At 48.3% G+C, this 19985-nt stretch overlaps 1 protein-coding gene across 3 annotated transcripts in view; it reads right to left on the reverse strand.

Annotated features, from left to right (window-relative positions):
• The window catches only part of Itga6 (integrin subunit alpha 6), a 68023-nt gene extending 53258 nt beyond the window's left edge, over window positions 1-14765 (reverse strand). For all 3 annotated transcript variants that reach the window (XM_057754998.1, XM_057754995.1, XM_057754997.1), the window contains exon 1: window positions 14388-14765. In XM_057754998.1, coding sequence (XP_057610981.1) covers window positions 14388-14569 — 182 coding nt within the window. In that variant the 5' untranslated portion in view covers window positions 14570-14765. The remainder of the gene's footprint in view (window positions 1-14387) is intronic.
• Window positions 14766-19985: the final 5220 nt, after the last annotated feature.

A 19985-nucleotide genomic window follows, 5' to 3' on the forward strand; every position in this document is an offset into this window, starting at 1 on the left:
GTACTTGGGAGTCAGTCCCATGCCTTTAATCCCAGCACTAGGGAGGAGGAGACGTGGGTGGGCAGAGAGGAATACAAGGCCAGAGGAGACAGGAGCTCAGATGCAGTCTGAGGAGGCAGTCTGAGGTTTGGTGGAGACACCTGCAGCGTGAGGTGCAGTTTGAAGCAGTCAGTCAGAGGACGCAGTCTGAGGACAGGATAGCCCTTCTGGTGCGAGGATTCGGTAGAGATAAAAGGTCTCTTTAGTCGCTGCCCACTTTGCTTCTCTGATTTCTCATAAAAGGTCTCTTTAGTCGCTGCCCACTTTGCTTCTCTGATCTCTCAGCTTTCACCCCCCAATATCTGACTCCGGGGTTTTTCATTAAGAACAATTAGAATCCGTGCTACATCAAGGATCAAGTGAAATAATACCCAATCACTCTGCAGATCACCACACTCTCAATACTAGCATAGCACTCTTGGGGCACAAACCACATCCAGACCGTGTTTAACAGGAAGCAGTGGCTACCTCTAGGACCAGAAGGATGACTGACTCTACACCAAGCACAGGAGGATGACTGTCACTTTACAAACTCTTTGTACCACACAACCATAATAAATTAAAAATATAATTAAAATATACCATCCGCTGATAGACATAGGAGTCACTGGAAATCCTGCAAAGAAAATGGCACAGGCCATAGAGGTTAACCCTTGTCATTGCATAAGACAAGCTTACACAAGTTATCTCTGTAGAGTCACCAACAGGCAAAAAAAAAAAAGTCAAAGATTAATTTTTATGGCCCATTCAGAGGCCTGACAGCCAACAAAGAACACATAAACACATACCTACTCTGCACAAATGCTGTGCTGACAGTGACGTGCACAGGTAAAGCATAGCTTGGAAGAGACTGAGAAAACAAAAGCTGCTGCTGCTTTAAGGGGCAGGCACCCCAACGGTATACCGCAGCTTTCTGAAAGTCTGAGCCCCACCCCCACCACTCTGGAGAGCAGCTCAACTGTGGATAAACATCCCACACACAAACTCCTAGTCCCTCACCTCTCCCCGACAGGGCAGTCAGACAATTCAGGGAGCCCCAGTGTTTGGAGCTAAAACATGGCAAGTATTCCCGTTGGAAACCATGCCTAAGCTGCCAGGGTCATCACTTCCCATAGGAGGAGCGGAGTTTACTGGGCACAGGGTGAGTCACCACCTGAGTCAGAGGCCTCACCCACCTTCCATCTAATCTAAAGCAATGCGGGGAGGAGGGGGCTCCGTGGTCAGAAAGGTAGCAGAAAGGGTGTGCACCCAAAAGGCCACACCCGGGATGTCTGCAAGTCTCAACCTAAGGCGAATAAAAACCTGGCTCCTCCCGAGTAAGAAACGCCTGTCATCTCCCCGACTCTCAAGAAGGAAAAGCTTACTGGGGCTTGAACACTGACATTCCATAAAGACAGGGCACAGTGGCAAAGGGTACCTCTGCTCAGGAGTGAGGTGGGTGGGGCCTGAGTGGGAAGGGGATCGTGGGAACAGTTCTGTCGGTGGGAGCTAGACCCATGGCCTGGAGACATCGTAAGCCCCCATTTCTTCATCTATAAAACAAGGGTGTTGGGGCCGTTTTTTAGAGCAGACCCCAGCTTCACCCACAACCTGGGCAGGAGATGGCTCTTTCTAAAGGTAACCAAATTCCCCCGAAGCTGGGTAACAGCGCTAGAGTCTGCCTGCTTAACATACAAGGGCACCTGAGGTTTGCACCTTGGGCTTCAACATGTCTTAAGCTACATTTTCATTTCTGAAGAGCGAGGGACACGTGCCAAGCTCCTAGTTAAAGTTCTAAGAAAACACAGGAACAAAGCCCAAGCCCGGCAGGTCTTCAGAGGCCTCACCTTTCGGAACCCTCAATGCTTCCCTAACGGATGCCAAACAACTTCTGAGAAATCAGTCCTTGAGAACCCACGGGGAAAAAAAAAATAGAGAGAGCCCCTCCCAGGTAATAAATTAACAGCCTAAAGGGAGCCGGGTGGGGCTGGTGAATAAGAGACAAGTGCACTTCTAGTCTCTAAAGATGGCCTTGTTGAAGGACAGCCGCCAGTACAACTGACGATCCCTGAACAAACAGGTGCTTTCTCGACCTTTGACCCCTAAATATGTCACTGTCACATTGTACCCAGCCTAAGCACTCAGTGTGCAACTGAAGGCACATTTCAGTTTCACTTTAAAGCCGCCGTGAGCTAGAAAAGTGTAACAGCAAGATCTGAGCACCCAGCTAAGACAGCCAGACTTTTTACCAGTGCAATTTTCTCTTTAACACAATAAAAAAAAACTTAAGACAAAAATCTTCTAATTTCTCTAAGGATGCTGGACTCCTCCACAGGTGGGGCCAGGTACCAGCTGTCAGCTTCAACTGGTACCTTTATCAGCTTGGCAGAATACCTTGTAAAGTACGAGACTGAATTCCAACTTCTACCATCAACGTATCAAGGTTAATTTTACTGCCACGCCATTAGACACAGTAGCAGATAAGAGGTAATTTCAACACCCTCTACTGAATTAACCTTGACTTGCTAGTGTGTTGTGGCCATTTATCACAGTACAGGGAGTGTCAGGGAGCGGGACTAGGAGATGGCTCAGTGGGTAAAGGGCTTGCTGCCCAACCATGAGGACCTGAGTTCTATCCCCAGCACTCACATACATGCCAGGAGCTGTGCATTCCAGCAATACCAGCAAGGGCTGGGGAGTGGAAAGAGGCAGATCCTGGTGGCTTGCTAGTCTGGATTAAATGGCCAACTCCAGATTCAGTAAGACCTTGACCCAAAATGTAGGGTGCAAAGGGACAGAAGACACCCACACCAACTTTTCTCTACACATACATGCATAGGCACACATCTGCACATACACGTACACCGTGTGTGTGTGCTCACCCGAAGTACACAACAGTGTGAATATCCTCAACACTATCAAACTGTGCACTTAGAAATAGTTAACGTGAAAAACCTTTTTGTCATAAGCCTCCATTTATCCTTCTTTTAACTAGGGTAAAAGGATCAGTTGGAAGATCTGGCCAGCCCATTTTCTAGGCGTCACAGACACACATATAGAGGAATTAAACCAACTCAAAGAGCCCTAGAACTATCTAGTTGAGGATATATTAGTAGATTTGAACCAAAAGTCAACCTCAGGCCTTGCTCTGTCGAGGCTCACAAACTAACAGGGACAGTATCTATCCAGGAGACATTTTCTGAGCACTTTTCACACACAAGGGTTTTGGCCAGGGCAAGCAGGCAGTGTTCTCTTCTGTGCAAACTCTCCACACCAGCCGAGCTGACCAGTGTGAACCTGAGGAATCCTGCAACTCAGCAGAGCAAAGGGCTGTGATCACTCAAATTCCACCCATCAGCAGTGGCAAGGGAGACACTGCCTGTGGATTTGCGCTCTCTTCTATGTGGGGACACGTGAAGAATTAAGATATTATTCTAACTGCACGATTACAGAGGGTAGGCTTAATTCTAAAGACTGGCTTTCCCATCAGAAGGCGGACAGATGCCTTCGGGTCGAGGGGCTCATTACTATAGAGGGTAGGCTTAATTCTAAAGACTGGCTTTCCCATCAGAAGGTGGACAGATGCCTTCGGGTCAGGGGGTTCATTACTATCACCTCCTGCCATGGGCTTTTGGGGCGGGGGCTTAGTCTTCTGTCCTCAGAAAAAGGTTAGACGGGCCAATGCTCCTCAACTCAATTCATGAAAACCCTCAAAGACCCAATGGCGAAGACAGGTGAACACGCATGGGCGACAGCAGAAAGGAACTCTCAAAAGCTGGAAATGTTGTTATATATAAGCTTCATGTTTCACATTTAAAAATTCACATATTCCGTTCTGCACTATGATAGAGGCTTCAAAAAATAAAAACCAACAAAGCACTATGCCACTTCAGGAAGATGCTCCATATTTTATCTGTGTCATACCCAGGAAGGTAGATGCCAATATCATAACTATTCATGTAATCTGAAGATATTATTTCTTTTTGAATTACTAAAGGCCCATGCCATTTACTTCAATGAGAAGATTGAAAATGACAGGAGGAGGCTGGGTGTGGTGCCGCACGCCTTTAATCCCAGTATTCAGGTGGGGAAGGCAGGGGATCTCTGAGTTCGAGGTCAGCCTGGTCTACAGAGCGAGTTCCAGGACAGCCAGGGCTGTACAAGAGAAACCCTGTTTTGAAAAAAAGAAAAGAAAATGACAGCAGGGCAGAACTGAAGGGCTGGTCTGTCCTCACTTTCCATCTCTCTGACAACTCAGCAAGGTCCCATGTCATTTTAAAAGGACAGTACGAATACAGTCCCCCACGCCGGGGCAGGGAGGCCATCAATGTGCTAGGCAGCAATGAGGACTGGCTAAGCCAACTACAAACTGAGCCATGCAGCTCAGGAAGCAAGGCCTGGAGGGCCTGACCACACAGAGTTACCATACCCACTACAATGCACACGCCATGTGCCCACCATTGTACACCCTGGTACTACCTCAGCTTGAAGAAACTACCAGACCGTACTGGCCAGATAGTGCCAGGTGCTGTGGCCACAGCTGCCTCCATTCAGGGGCAGTTCTTGCTACACCTCAAATGATTCTTGTAGGAACAGCACAATGAAAGCTGTGGCTCTCTGTATCTCAAATACAGCCTAAGCAAATGAAGACCCGCAAATGTCTTTAGTATGTTCCTATTTTTTCCATTTTTCCAGTCCCACAGTACTTCAAGCAGACAATGCAAGGGTTCCCACTTGCCTGTGAACTTCTCACACCTCTAGCTACAGGCCTACACTGGGCAACATGACCTTTAACCTGATTCCCAAAACTTCCCCCTGTTGTGTACTGGACAGGACAGGCACATCATAACGAGCTCTGGTATTCAGGATCCTAGAGGCAGGGTGACTCACACTACAACTGATTGATGAGACTCGTCAACAGACACCAACAGAAGGGCAAGGAGATAGGACTGTGTCCGTGTCCATCGGCTTGTACAATGTGGCCTTACTCCTACCAGTGTCTGAAATTGGCCTCTTTGGCTCTGATAAAGACCATGGCCAGAAGCACGGGAGGAAAGGGCTTGTTTCAGTGCCATCCACAATACAGGGCAGGGACTCAAGGCAGGGATCTGGATGCAGGAATGGAAGCAGAAGCCAGGGAGAGCAATGCTTATCGGCTTGCTTCCCACGGCTTGCTTAGCCTGCTTTCTTAATCAAATCGGGACCACCTGGCCACAGGTGGCACTGCCCACAGTGAGCTGGGCCCTCCCTCATCAATCATTAATCAAAATCAAGAAGATGTCCTAGAGATCTGCCTAGAGTCCAGTCTGATGGAGGCAATTTCTCAGCTGAGGTCTCTTCTTCCCAGGGATGTCCAGGTCTGTGTCCAGTTGACAAAAAAAAAAAAAAAAAAAAAACAACAAAAAAACACCCTACACACCAGGCAAACTTCCGTGCGAGCACTGCATAGCCAGGCTCATGAACTGATTATCTGCTGAGAAATCCTGGGCCCTCCACCTCCCTGCCCCTATGCCTTTTACTCTATGTTCCTACTACAAGGAGCCACTGGTGTCCAAATGCAAGGCCAACCCCCCCCACCAGAATGTTCCCCTGCACCCGCAGCTGCCCCCTGCATTCATTTTCCCTTTCTTTTGAATCGTCCTCAACAACCCTGCTCACTATAATTTTCTCAAAAAACAAAACCAAACTCTGGGGAGCCGTTTCCCAGAGGCTCCTGGGCTCTGCTCCCCTGTACAGCAAAATTGTACCTCATCTCTAGGGAGCACCACCCAAACCTTCCACCTTCAGATTCATCAACTGCTTCCCTAAAAGTAACTGCAAGCGTGGGCCCAGAAACCCCAAACTACCACGTCCAACACCAACTCCTGCTCTGTCCCTCAAATCCACCCCTCCCACGATCCTCCCCACACCCTTCTCCAGCCTCACTCTTCAGCTGCTCACCAACCTGGGTGACATTCTCTTCCAGCCTCTGTGCCTCTTACTCAACATTCACACGAAATCCCACTGCTCCACTTTCAACTTAGTCAGAATCCAACCACTTGTTTTGTTTTCTTCTTGCTATGCAGCCCAAACTGGCTGCAAACTGGCAATCCTCCTGCCTCAGCCTGCTGAGTCCCAGGGTTACAGGCATGTCCCACCTTGCACAACTGTCTCTTACTGTCTTCACTGCTCCTACCCTGGTCCAAGCTGTCATCTCTTATGTATTACTACAGACACCTTCTAATTAGTATTATTTCTTTTGATTTTTGTTTTGTTTTTGCTGTTTTGAATCAGGGTGTCTTCATGTGGCCCAGGCTCCCTCTGAACTCCAGACATTGCTGTCTTAACCTCCTGAAAGCTGGGATTACAGGGGTAGGCAGTCACATCCTGCAGCATCACTACCTTCAGCCTTGCTTTCACCCAGCCCATACTCAATGTAGCATATTGCATATGAATGTATATATGTGTGTGTATAAATGTATATATGTGTATATGAATGTATATATGTGTATATGAATGTATGTACCTATATGAATGTATGTTTGTATATGAATATATCAGAATGCTAAAAGATTTCCTACAAAAGAGGAAACTTATCCCTAAGGCCCCACAATAGGCTTCCAAGCAGACTAGCAGCCCCTTCCTCCATTCTATCATTTATCACCACCTACGAAACACCTACTTATGTTTATCGGTTCTCTTCTCCATCAGAAGATACACAGGGACTTTTGCCTGTTTCATTTGCTACAGCCTCCATCAGTCAAACAGTGTCCGATACACCCTAAGTTTTCAGCATCTGTTGGGTAAACCACAGCTAGGGAAAGAACCACACAGGTTGGCTATGGTGTCCCTGACAGGTCCAGAGCACATCCGATTCTCATGTTCCAGTGAGGATAAAATGCCTATGACTTTTAGAATGAATCAGAAGACAAATGAAAATCAATATATGGGTAGACAGACACACATACACATACACACAACCTTACAGAGCTTATTTTCTTATCCTATGGCACTGAAAAAATTTTTCCTCAGTCAGTCTTCAGCTGTTGCTGCTAAGCTAGGGGTACAGTGTGTGTGTGTGTATGAATGTGAGTGTGTGCATATGTGTGTATGTGTGAACATGAATGTGAGTGAGTGTGAGCCCGTGTGCACATGTGTACGAGTGTTAAGAGGGATGGACCAATGTCATCCCTGCTTCCCTCCTGGGAGCATCCTGAGTAGTCAGATGCCTCTCCAAACCCCACAATCCTTTCTCAACAGCCCTAGCCCTTTCTAAACACAGCACAAGCAATTGAAAGGCCTTCTTTCCTAAACAACCTTATCTTACAGGATCTGAGGTGGCCTTTCTGTGTCCTTGTGTCCTTGGCATTAGGACGCCTCTCAGATACCCAAAAGGTGTTCTGCTGATCTTCGGACTATCTATTTCTGGAAACAACTCCGCTCTTTCCAGGACTCACTGCTCCTAAGCCTCTAGAAGGGCCCAGAAGGGTTCAGAACCTTCTGTATTTCCAAGCTCAGGTAAGGTCTCTTCATCAGCCTGACCGGTACAGTCGGGATCTTAAAAGTCCATAGGCCCCAATCTCTCTCGCCTCTCAGTCTCTTGGTAGTTTTGAAAACCTGCTTCAACACCTTCGTTCTACAGAACAAGCACCGTATTCCTCATAAGCAGGAGGTTAGGCCTACATCTGACAGATACGCTAGCAGCAGAGTGGCTTCAACACAAAGGATAAACGGAAGAGCCTCACACACTGAGACCCACCCCATTCCACCTATCTGTATTCTCTAGACTGAGGGCCTCCAGCATGATGATTTAGAAAAAACCACAGGGACTGGAGAGATGGCTCAGAGGTTAAGAGCACTGGCTGCTTTTCCAGAGGCCCTGAGTTCAATTCCCAGCAACCACATGGTGGCTCACAACCATCTGTACTGAGATCTGGCGCCCTCCTCTGGCATGTGGGCATACATTGAGGCAGAATGTTGTATACATAATAAATAAATAAATCTTTAAAAAAAAAAAAGAAAGAAAAAAACCACAAAGACTGATCTTAATCAAAGGCGCAGGTCCCAAAGGGTGAAGTGGGTACCTGGCTAGGGAGTCTCAAGGTTAGTGACGTCTCACCCTCTAGGTCTGAAGTGCTTATCAGATTTGCTTGACACTCGGGAGCACACAAATAGTTAAGACAATCAATCCTAGCACCAAAGAACAGGCTTGTCAACAAGAAGAAACCAAGGTGACCTGGATATCAGCAAGCAAGACAGATTTCGGTAATAGGCAATGCCTTGGGCTTCCTTTAGTATCAGTGTCCACGTCATCAACCTGCGTTACCTTCTCAAATTACTTCAGTTATCATTTTCCCTTTTACTCTTTTAGGCTTAGAAAGAGTGTTTCTCTAAAGTGTTTTCCTTATACTGTGTCTGATAGGGGTCTGTGTATCTGTGTTTGTGTTTGTGAAGTTTCAGATTGTAGGACACGAAAATACCTGGTTGGGAAGCAAGCAGCCCTCCTGCTTCCCCATCACCTGCTCTGGCTCTCTGCACAGACCTTTGTGGTACTTCTCCCCCGGAATTGAGAACAGTTTGTTTTCTTAATAGGTTTGGAAAGTTTCTCAGCTGTCTTTTGACCATGTGAAGGTTTAGACAGCTTTTGTCAATTAGGGATTTAATGGCACGACCAGAGATTCAAACAGCAGAACACAGTGCCAAGTCGACAGATGGAGGGTCCGCTCTCACGAAAGCCTCTGTCCCATGGACTCATCCGCACAGGGTCTCATCCACACAGGGACTCATCCGCACAGGGTCTTCCTGTTGGTTTGCTTATCTCGCCTTATTTATTTAAACAGAAGAGCCAGACAGCAGCAGATGAAATGCTGGTTATTCCATCCTGCAATCAGACTGCCAGGGACAGAGCTGGACACCAGGCCCACCCACCTGCCCCAGTTCCTAATTCACAAGGAGCCTCTCACGTTAGTTCTAAGCGATCACTGCTTGAAGGCTGAACGCCAGGCTCACCAACAAATCTCAGAAAATGCTGCTTCCTCACTTCCCCACGCATCCTTCAACCCTGGGACGACAACAATTAGATGCATTTTTTGCACAAGTTCCTTCCTGCGAAACATTAATGATGTATGAAGGACTTTGAAACATAAATCGGCCCGGGCAAGGAGGTGTGTAAATGGCCCAGAATCCACACACTGAACAGGGGAGGGGCTTTCACAGTCAGAGATCTGTTAAGTCCTGGTCATCAAACAGTTGACAATCCTTTACTAATGAGCCCGCCCCTGCTGCTGGCCAATCCGCCCTCCACGGGTGTTCTCTGTAGTCACCTGGCTGCCCTGTACCTTCCCCACACAACTGCTCCCTCATCTCCTAGGAATCCTGAAACCTCCAGGGGATCTGTTCACTGCTTCACAGCTACAAGATAGGGCTCTTCGGAGAGAGAGGTCCAGCACATGGTAACGGCAACCGAGCGGAAGAAAAGGGGCACACATCAACAGTACCCAAACCAAAGCCCAAAGGGTGCCTACTCATCCCAGACGTGGAATTAAGGCCAGCTCTACCTGACCTGCCACGCTCACCTCTCACAACCTGGGTTTCTTGATTTAACAAGCACAAAGTGTTTCCTCCGGCCAGCGCTGGTAGCGGTCAAAAATCCTGAGTTGTCATGGATAGCAAAGGACAGAACAGGATGTGGTTCCAGCTAACCCTAAGCCCTGTTCTTCCCACTTCTTCACAAACCATCTTCAAATAAAGAAGAGATGCATCTCTAGCCCACACACAGGGTTCTGTGGGAGCGGAAGCTAGGGTCCCAAGTACAGAAATTGATGCCATTGATACGAGACAATCCCAGAAGACTACTTTGTACCGAAGGGCCCCCAGGAGTTACCCTGGTGACCAGACATGTAAGGGCCCTCGAGTGCCTTCCAGACTTAAAGTTATCTGATTCTAGGGCTGTACCCAAACCCAAGGGACCGGGGCTGGCACATATCCTATTCACACAGCCCTCGGTCCTCCCCAGAGGCTGAAGGCAGTGCCAACCGACCCCAAGACTCCCCTTCTGTCACTCTTGGGCCCCACAAAAAGACTGAGCTGGTAGTCAACAATGCACCCAAGGAGTTAATAAAACATACCCAAGATCGCTTCGTTATCCTCACCATTAATTCCCAAGCATCCCCATGGGCATTCCCATTTGGTCTCAGGCTGCTTTCAGGAGGTTGATTCTAGCTGTACGTCTCCCTAGATTCAAACAACCAGGCAACTTAGCAAACCCTGAGCGCCCATGGCAGCTCAGAGCAGCTTGACTTTGGAGGTTAAATTCTAAAGTCTGCCTTCAGGGCAAAAGACAAATGTAATTTTAAAAAATAAATCAGTCTTGAAAATCCCTTAGCTGGGACTTGGTCACTAAACTGGAAAATAAGAACTTTTCTGTCTCTTTATATCATGCCAATAGCTTCCCTTTCCCGAGAGACTGCAGACCCTGAGCCCTGAGCAAGGAACAGCAAAGCAGATTGCTCCCTCTCTCTACCTTGAGCAGGAAGAGTTGATTTCACAAGTTAAACTGAGTGCATGATTTGACCTCTTTGCATCTGGAAGGCATAGCTAGATGCTCTCTTACAAAGAGGAGCCTAAGGTCCCTGCCCTCACAGAACCTGTAACCCAGTTAGGTATTACATCATCCCCTGAAGATGAAGACAGCTTTAAACCTCAGAGCTGCCAGACATGTGCTGCCCACACTCAAGCGATGAAGAAACTGCTTGAGGGGAGGATATTTCTTGGGATCTGACTTTTTTTTAAAAGATGGGCTGACTCAGCACAAAGTACTGTGTCGCGCACACCTGGTAAGCAATTAACAGTATTTTTTGTTTTCGCCTCACTGTCCCTAAATAAAGTGCAGAATTGTGACCATATTGGTCACAGAAATATGTTAACTCCGGGTCTTTAAATCCACATACCACAGAATTCCAGTACTGCCCAACTGTAAAACACGTAAACAGTAATGTATTGTTCCTAATAGTTCCTCTGAGTCTCCTTGCCTACTGTGGTTGCTTCTCCCCAGCCTCAAGGTGACACAGCAGTTCTTAGAAGATGGCCCTGAGCCACAGGACACTCTGTTGGAGGGACTGAATGCAAGGAAGCCAGCGCTTGGGAGTACATCCTCTGACCCCTGGGTAGAGACAGCCACATCATTCGGTTGCCAGTTGCAATTAAGGGTAAATAGGAAGAAAGTCCATGTACTGATACTTAAATAGATAGCCCTGACCTATATGGGAAGCAGCTCAATGAATCAACACACTAGAATACATTTCCAGAACTCAGCAGCTTGCCAGATTCTCTGCATCTGAAGGACATTTCTGATTTATCCTCTTACGGATAGCATAAACACGTGCATCAACATAAGACTCTGGGTAAGACATTTCGTGGCCTTCAGCTTCTGTTTCTCCATCTATAAAGGGGACAAATAGACTAGACAATCTCTAGCTCAGAAAACATGATGGATTAAAACCAACAATACCTGGAGAAGATGGAAGTAACAGTCGGCCTGGGAAGCTCCTGGGAAAGCGAGGCATGTGGCTGACCAAAAGACCAACCCACAAGAAGAAAATGGGGAGGGCAGAGGATCTTTCCAGGAGCGCACCTCCTCCCAGGCTCAGACACGGGTCCACACCTTCCCAGAGGAGTCTAGTGAGTCACAGGATGGCTTTACCCACAGTCCCCACCACGCACCTTCCACCTCTAGAGATGACTCAACCCCAGGACAGACTGAAGGTTGTGGCGGCGCTCACACCCAACCTCAGTCACTCAGCTCTCTGCTTAATAACCTCTGGGAGTCTAAAGTAATTTATCTCCTGGAAACCTGGATGATGTCTACAGGGCCTAACCAACCTGACCATCCAAAGCTCAGCAATACCCACTAGAGAAAGTTTAAATTACAGAGGTGGGAAAAAGGGTTTCAGGCTTTTTGTAACTATGCATTTATCTGATAGTCCCACATATCTTGTCTCAAAATCGCCTGTTCAGTTAGTTTGCTTCCTCAATGACTCTAAGCCTGAGATAAGTTGCTTTGGAGTTCATAAATCTGAGGCAGGGTTTAGGATATTAATTACTCGAGGAAGGACCTTCGGTTTTGACGTGAGACAGTCGTAGGATCACAAATGCTGTCGAGTACCTGACACCTACTGTAGTAGGCCCACAGTGTCTACTTTCAAACAGCATTACCATCGATAGTTCCCATTTAACCAGCAGGTGACCATGCGGGGTGGGGGGGAACAGAGTGGGGAAGGGATGGGATTGGACGGACAGACACTGAGCAACACCCGATTAAGCAGAAACATCTCCACTCTACAGATGAAGAGACCAGTTTAAAGCAAATGATTAGCAGCTTAAAGGGTCAAGAAGAAACCTAAATTCAGCTTTCTACACACAGAGAGATGCTCCCGGTGTTTGGAAACTGGGCCCAGTGTCCCATCAGTCTCACCGGCTCTGTCATTTACACTCACATCGTTTTCTGTGAAAGGAAGCAATGGGGTGACATGGGCTATGTCCGCTGACTCTCCTTATAGGGTCTATGCTACTCTTCAACCCGGGACACTTTATGTCAGAGTCAGAGGACCTAGACACGATTCACAGCCCCCTGGGACGGATGCTGTTTCTGCCTCCGGGTTCCAGGCTATGCCACAGTATCCTTACAGTGGGTCTCTACTCATCTGAGGGTCTGGCCGGCTACTCCCTTCCACCAGCCTCTATGGAGTTTTCAGTAGGCATCAGGCTTCAGTCCCAGGAGGGCCCGGAGCAGCTGCAAGAGCAGAGCAGCCCAGAGGCAGTGACAAGTCTTAGCAAGCCTTAGGCTGCTTGCCTTAATGACAACAGAGATTCCTGGCTACAGGCACAAAGTGCTGTCTCCATCCCAAGGACATTGCTTGCTCCACTTATTCCCCATTAGGACGGTTGTCCAGGAAGCCAGTCTCTGGGGTCTCTGATACAGAGAATGTCAAAGGGAAGGGATGCTTTCCCTCTGTTGGACCAACGATCATATCTATACTAACAAGCTCAAATCCTCCATGTAGGTCATGTGTGTCTGCCACGTCTGTCATCCATTGGGTTGACAAAAGGACAAAGAAAACAAAACCCTTTCACTTCAGATTTACAGCTTACCAACAATTGTTTCCGGACTCAGACCCTCTCCCCGCCTGGGACCATCCTACCCCCAGTAGATTTCTCTGCTTCATCTAGCAGGTGTTTTCAGAAAACTCTGACTTTAAAATTCTGAAGTCCATAATATGCACAAAATCCAAAGTTGTTAACTAGCTGATATCGGGGTTTTCTCCAGTTTAAAATCATATCGGCCTCTCCTTCCCTCTTGACTGCACTCTGCTCTCTCCGCTCTGCTGGTCCTAGAAGGACCGGGGTTCAACTCAAGGCCCAGAGGGGAGGAGGACCTTTTGTTGTCAGAACGACCTTTGGGAGCCTGGATCAAGAATGCAGCCCCACCGCTACTGAGACGACTAAGCTCCTGAAAATCTTCTCCAGTCAAAAGAACTGGGTCATGTGGGAGCCAACACTGCTTAAAAGGGAGAACCAGTCGCTTTCTCCTGGAAGAAGCGCTTTTGGGGGGGATGACTGTCACTTCCGACCCTTCTTTGCTAAGTCCCAGCTCAGATGGGTCACGGTGGTCTAATTCCTCGGTGCGTTCCACCCAGCACTGGGGCCCAAGGATTCTTGGGTGTTGCGGCGCGACCAGGGAGCTGGGAGAGGGAGCTATCACACCACTGAAGACGCTTGTTTTCACAGCTGATCTAGCCCTGTGGAACAGGTGCTTTTTAAAAAGCCTGTGAAAGTAGGAGAGTCCACTCTGCAGGACAAGTCACACGGGACAGCGAAAAAGCGGCTTCCCAACTTCCGCGGGGCGCGCGAACCAGGCAGGGGACAGGACGACTGGAGAGTTTCTGAGAAAGGCCTGGATCTCCCTCAAAGACTTTCCGTAACCCAACGTCCCAACACTGTCCCTGGCTCACACGTGAGGCTCAGCAAAGCGTGCCACCTGCCGGGGTCTGTGCAAAATAAGCCCGGAGAGGAGAACCGCGGAAAGCACTTGGGATAGGGTGGGTGATGTCCTCCCGGGTCGGGCCTGGGGTCTCCCCCACGGTTCTCCTCGCTCATGGGACATGCAGAGCACCGGACGCGGAGGGCGCGGCTGACCCGGCCCCGCAAGTCTTGAACCGGAGAAGTGCAAGCGCGCAAGGCAGGGCAGGGCATGGCAGGGCATGGCAGGGCAGGGCAGGGCCGGCCCACGGATGGGCTCTGGGTACGCGGGACGGGAGGCAGCAGGGCGCGCCCTCGCTCCTCCCGGCGCAACGCGGCGCCCCGGTGGGGGTGGGAAGAGTCGGGAAACTCACAGCCGCTTGTCCTCCGGCTGCAGCTGCCAGTGCATGGCGAGCGAGAAGCCGAAGAGGCTCCCGGGATCCCCCGATTTCCGGATCACGTTGTCCTCCCGGGTGTCCAGGTTGAAGGCTGCGCCCAGCCGGGCCAGAAGCCCCGCGGACAGGTAGAGCAGGCACAGCTGACTCGCGACCGCCATGGGCGCGCGCGGCGGGAGGGACGCGACGAGCTGCAGCGGCCGCAGTGCGCGCGGGCTCGGGGCCGGGGCCGGGCTTGCCTGGCGCGCCGCTGTGGCCACTAAGCTTCGGTGGCCCCTGCGCGCGGCCCCACCCCCGGCCGGCTCGCGCTCTCGGTCGGGCCGCTCCCCCACGGCCGCAGCTCGCAGCAGCTCAATGAGCCCGTTGTTCTCTAGAGACTCTCCAGCGTTTTATCAAGTGACGAGGGCGCCGGCCCCGCCCCGCCCCGCCCCGCCCGAGGCCCGGCCCGCCTTGGGCACCTTCCCCGCCGGCCCCGCCCCGCAGCGGCGAGCCCGCGGCCGCCCTCCCACCGTCCCCGCCACCTGCCCGGAAGCGCCCCCTGAGTCCCGGAGCCCCGGAATGCTACCCGAGGCGTCTTCCTACCTGTCATCGAAGTGCGGTCCCGGACGCCTGAAGCCGGCAGTTTTCGGAGCTGTGGGCCGACCTGCAAAGTCTTACTTGGCTCATCCATTCTCCGGGAGTTCAAGACACGCCTAACCGTGCCCAGCTCTTCGGGACGGGTTGATGCTGCACACTTGCTGGCTCCCCAGACACCCAAGCGTCGACTACGTGACACTAGCGTACTTTGATAGGGCCGTACTACTTAAAAACACAGTTGCCTATCTCGTTTAATCCTGGGAAGTGGGACTTTCTTTGCAGATGAAGGGGGGGGGAGGGGATGGAAACTCAGCCTACTGACTCTTAGTCCTTCAATGTGGGACCCTGGGGTTCAGCTGTTGTCCTCTTTTCTTACCCAAATTTCCTGATTTAGTTTAGCAGGACTGCCTAGAGACAGCTCCTAAATCCCTGTGGGTAGCTAGAAGGCTTCTGCCTCCCGGGCTTTGGGTGGGGCTTCCAGGAAGGTGGTGGCTTTGAGGCGTCCTTATTTTAGGATAGAAAAATTTGCTTCGGGACACTGAGAACAAAATAATGTACATTTTAGTGCCCCGTCTTTATTACCCTCTGCTGCTTAGCACTTTTTTTCATTATGAATATAGGCAGAAAACCACAAAGGCAGGAGAGTATGTATCAACAACGCAATCATCAATAGAAGTTATTATTTTCTCCAGGACATTTGGTGGTTGTTGCAGATGTCTCAAATTACGGTTGTTATCCTGTAGCCCCCCTGCTAGATCCTGATGTATGTCAATAAAGAAGTCATATATTACTATTGCAAAAATATGTTAACTTTTAATATTTTATTAATATTTTAATATAATTAGTTTTCTAATTATAAATTATATATAATTAAAAACATATATGTTATGCATGGGGTCTTGGTCTTCTGAAATTTGCTGAAGGGGCTTTGGTCTACTCTGCTTCCTGTTTTTGTAATGAAATATTCTGACCAAAAGCAACATGAGGAGGAAAAGGTTTATTTTATCTTATATTTCCAGGCACATCACTGAGGGAACTGGGGACAGGAACCCGGAGCAGAGGCCAGGGATGAAAGCTGCTTCCCAGTGTACTCCCTCTGGCTCTTTAGACCCTGCTCCCTCCTACAAGCCAGGACCAATTGCAGGGCAGGGTAACATCCCAGTGTACTGACTCTCCTGAAGCAGGAGAGTGGTCTTTCCTTGGAGCCGAATAGCCAGGTATTGGCAATGGAAGCAGAGGGCAGGGGGGAGCCGCTTAGGAAGCTGTGCGAACATCATCAGGGGTCTTCACGGTGGCAACAGCTACCCCACAGGATTGCATCACCTCCAAAGAACTCTGTTACATAACAAATCCATCAGTGGGTTAATCCGGTGGATTAAAGGTGTGCACCACCACTGCCTGTCTTATTCCCCAGGTTTTCAGCCAGTTTGAGACTCAGTTATTATTTCCATTCAAAAACTGAGTTGGGTATTTTATAGAAGTGTATTATAAAGCAGCTAAGAGATTGTGCTGTGCCCTCTGAGGACATGGCAATCTCTGGGGTCAAAGGAATGAAAGTAACAGAGGTAAAAACAGAGGGACAGAAATCTGTCACTGATTGACTGTTAATTGATGTAGTAGTACCCAGCCCCCTGTAGGTGTTACCATCCCCTAGGCTGGTAGTCCTGAGTTATATAAGAGAGCTGACTGAGGGAGAGAGACAGAGACAAAAAAGAGATAGATAGGGGCTGACGGGGGTAAGAATGCAAACCTGGTTATAAAGGCTTACTAACTACCCAGTGTGTGTGTGTGTGTGTGTACGTACATGCCTTCAGAAAACAAGACGGGCACATTGCAAGAAGGAACTCTGTAAACCCTGTTACCTGGTTAAAAAAAAAAACTACTTTGTTTAAATGAAGGCTCAGAAAAAAAAATGGGTATAGTGGTACACACCTGTAATCTCAGCACTCACAAGCTGAGGCAGGAGGATTCCTATGAGTTAGTTGAAGGCCAGCCTAAGCTACATAGCAGGAGCCTGTCCCAACCCCTCCTCATCTCAAAAAAGGTTTAGAAAACAAAAAGAAATATGAGAGCTTAATTGTAGTATCTCAGGAGAAAGTTTCGCAAATTGAAAACCTTCACGGAAAGGCAGGGAGCACCATTAGTAGAGATGTTCACTCAAAGAAGCGTTCTGGAATTCCTAGGTTTACTAGTGTCTTAGTTTTACTCATATACTTGCCAAGTGAAAGTTTTGTTTATTTAATATCTCACAGTTAACAGGTATCTTCATTAGGTTTTATTGCTGGGAAGAGACACCATGACCATGGCAACTCTTTTTTTTTTTTTTTTTTTTTGGTTTTTCGAGACAGGGTTTCTCTGTGGTTTTGGAGCCTGTCCTGGAACTAGCTCTTGTAGACCAGGCTGGTCTTGAACTCACAGAGATCCGCCTGCCTCTGCCTCCCAAGTGCTGGGATTAAAGGCGTGCGCCACCACCGCCTGGCTCATGGCAACTCTTATAAAGAAAACATTTAAGCTGGGTGGCTCACTTACAGTTTCAGAGGTTCACTCCATTGTCACCATGGTAGGGAGCATGGCGGCATGCACGCAGCTTAACATGCAGGCCACAGGAAGTTGACTGACAGGCACACTCAGACCTCAAGGCCTGTCCCCACACTGACATACTTCCTCCAACAAGGCCACACCTCCTAACAGTATGGGGGGGCATTTTCTTTCAAACCACCACAGTAGGGGAATTTTCAAATATTTTGAAAGTATTGGTCACCCATAGAGAAAGTAATGGGCAATCTGCGCCATACTCAATGTCGTTTCCACTTCCTGGGAACTTAAATCATTTTGCTATCAGAGAATATCCAGTTTGCTTCTTTAGACAACATAGAAACCCTTGCATTTTGGTGAAACATCTTAACCCAGGCTTATATTTCCTGGTAGCTCTTCAAGGAGAGGTCAAGTGTCAGAGGTCAGCACAATCTGTGGGACCTTGTTCTTGCTTCACATCCTGCCTCTGCCTTATACTAACCATGCGGCCCTTCATCCTGCAGTGGGAATGGCCCGCCTCTCAGTTGCTTTGCTATGGGGGGGGTAAACAGTTGATGAGACACAGTGTGTTCATAACATTGCACTACCAGCCTCCGCTCGGCTCAGACTTGACAGTTTTCAGGCGCGAGGCATTCTTATTATAACTTTGTAAATAAAAACTAGACATTAAACGGTTTCAAATGAGACCATTCTCAATGACATGTGTTTGTGAGAAAGTTTTCCTGTGGTGCGAGTTTTTCTCTTCATATAAGTGCTAGGAGGTTATCTCATGTGCAATTGTAATAATTCTTGTTTTCGTTTTTTTGGTTGTTTTATGTGTTCTAAATTACAGTGTGTCTAACTGGGGCAAATACCTCGTTGGTTGAAGAAGAATCCCAACTGCCAGCTGTCCCTTATTTTAACACTCAGATCTATTTTAAAGTAAATTGCATTTGAATGTTTCTAATTCACTTACAATGAGGTCATTAAAATGTTGCAGACTGCCATTTTAAGGAGAGATTTTTTTTTTCCAGGGAATTTTTCTAAGAAGCCACACTTTGCCAGCCAGGAACAAACTTAAGCCTTAAATAAATCATATTCAACGTAACAGTGAATTCCCAACTCCAAGACAAGATCCTCAGGCGGCAAACTTGGTTCTTCAGCCCTGGCGTTTCTAGCAAGAAACACATCTCGTGTCATACATATTGCAGTCTTGAAAAAGCTAAGAGTGAGTTATTAAAATTAATTCATTGAAGGGAAAAATCACTTGCTGCTGTCATTCAGCCTTTCGTCTCTGTGACAAACAGTTTGAGCAAATAGCTTGAGGAACTCCCGAAGGACTTAACTTGGTTCACTGTTTAGAGGTTTCAGTCCTCAGTCTGTTGGCATCATTGTTTCTGGGCTCTGAGGAGGCCAAGTGGCATGGTGGAAGGATGTGGGGAGCAGCGCTTTTGACTTCATGACTACCAGGAAGTGGGACAAAGAAGGGTCCAGAACAAGAAATAGTGCCAAGGACAAGTTTCCAGTGATCTACTTCTGCGTTTGCATCACCTCCAAAGAACTCCGTCACACTCCATCAGTGGGTTAATCCAGTGATTGAGTTAGAGTCTCAGGTCCCTTTCACTTCTCAATGACTGAATGAGCTGGGGACCAAGCCTTCGAACACCTGAGCCTCTGGGTTGGGGTCAGCGCCAAACCAACACTTGCTGTCTACAAATGTGTGCGCGGTGAAAAAGTAGAAGACAGGATGTTGTGAGTTAAGTCTGAAAGCAGCGATCTCTGCGGCCGGCGTTAGCTCCGGGAGGACAGCCAAATATCACCACTGCCCACCTGACTGTAAAGTATGTCAGTTCTGGAGGGCAGCTCAGTGTCGCCACTGCCCACCTCAAAACCTGGAACGAATGACTTCTTTAGCTTAGCTTCCAGTTTTCTTTCCTTTCCTTCTTTCCTTCTTTCCTTCTTTCCTTTCTTTCTTTCTTTCTTTCTTTCTTTCTTTCTTTCTTTCTTTCTTTCTTTCTATAATTTATTTTTGTTTTACGTTCATTGGTGTTTTGATTGCACAATGCACACAGACAGGTATGTCTGTGTGAGGGTGTCAGAACCCCTGGAACTGGAGTTACAGATAGGTGTGAGCAGCCATGTGAATGGTAGGAATTGAACCCAGGACCTCTGGAAGAGCAGCCAGTGATCTTAACTGCTGAGCCATGTCTCAGCCCCAGTTCTCTTTTCTTTTTGACGAAATGTTTAATTTTACTTTGTATTTATTTAAGTATATGTGCACCACCTGTGCAGAGGTAGGTGCCTGTGGAGTCCAGAAGAGAGTGTCAGATCTCCTGGAACTGGAGTGACAGGTGGTTGTGAGCCACCAAGAGCAGGCAGAGCTAACCTCCACCCCATCACTCCAGCCTACAAGGACTCAGGATTCTGCTCTGAAAATCTTCGGAAGGCTCACCTTACGAGATTGTGAGAGAACTAAGTGAGATTGTG

This window comes from Chionomys nivalis, chromosome 22 (genome assembly GCF_950005125.1).
Source record: "Chionomys nivalis chromosome 22, mChiNiv1.1, whole genome shotgun sequence".
In the NCBI taxonomy this organism is placed as follows: Eukaryota; Metazoa; Chordata; class Mammalia; order Rodentia; family Cricetidae; genus Chionomys; species Chionomys nivalis.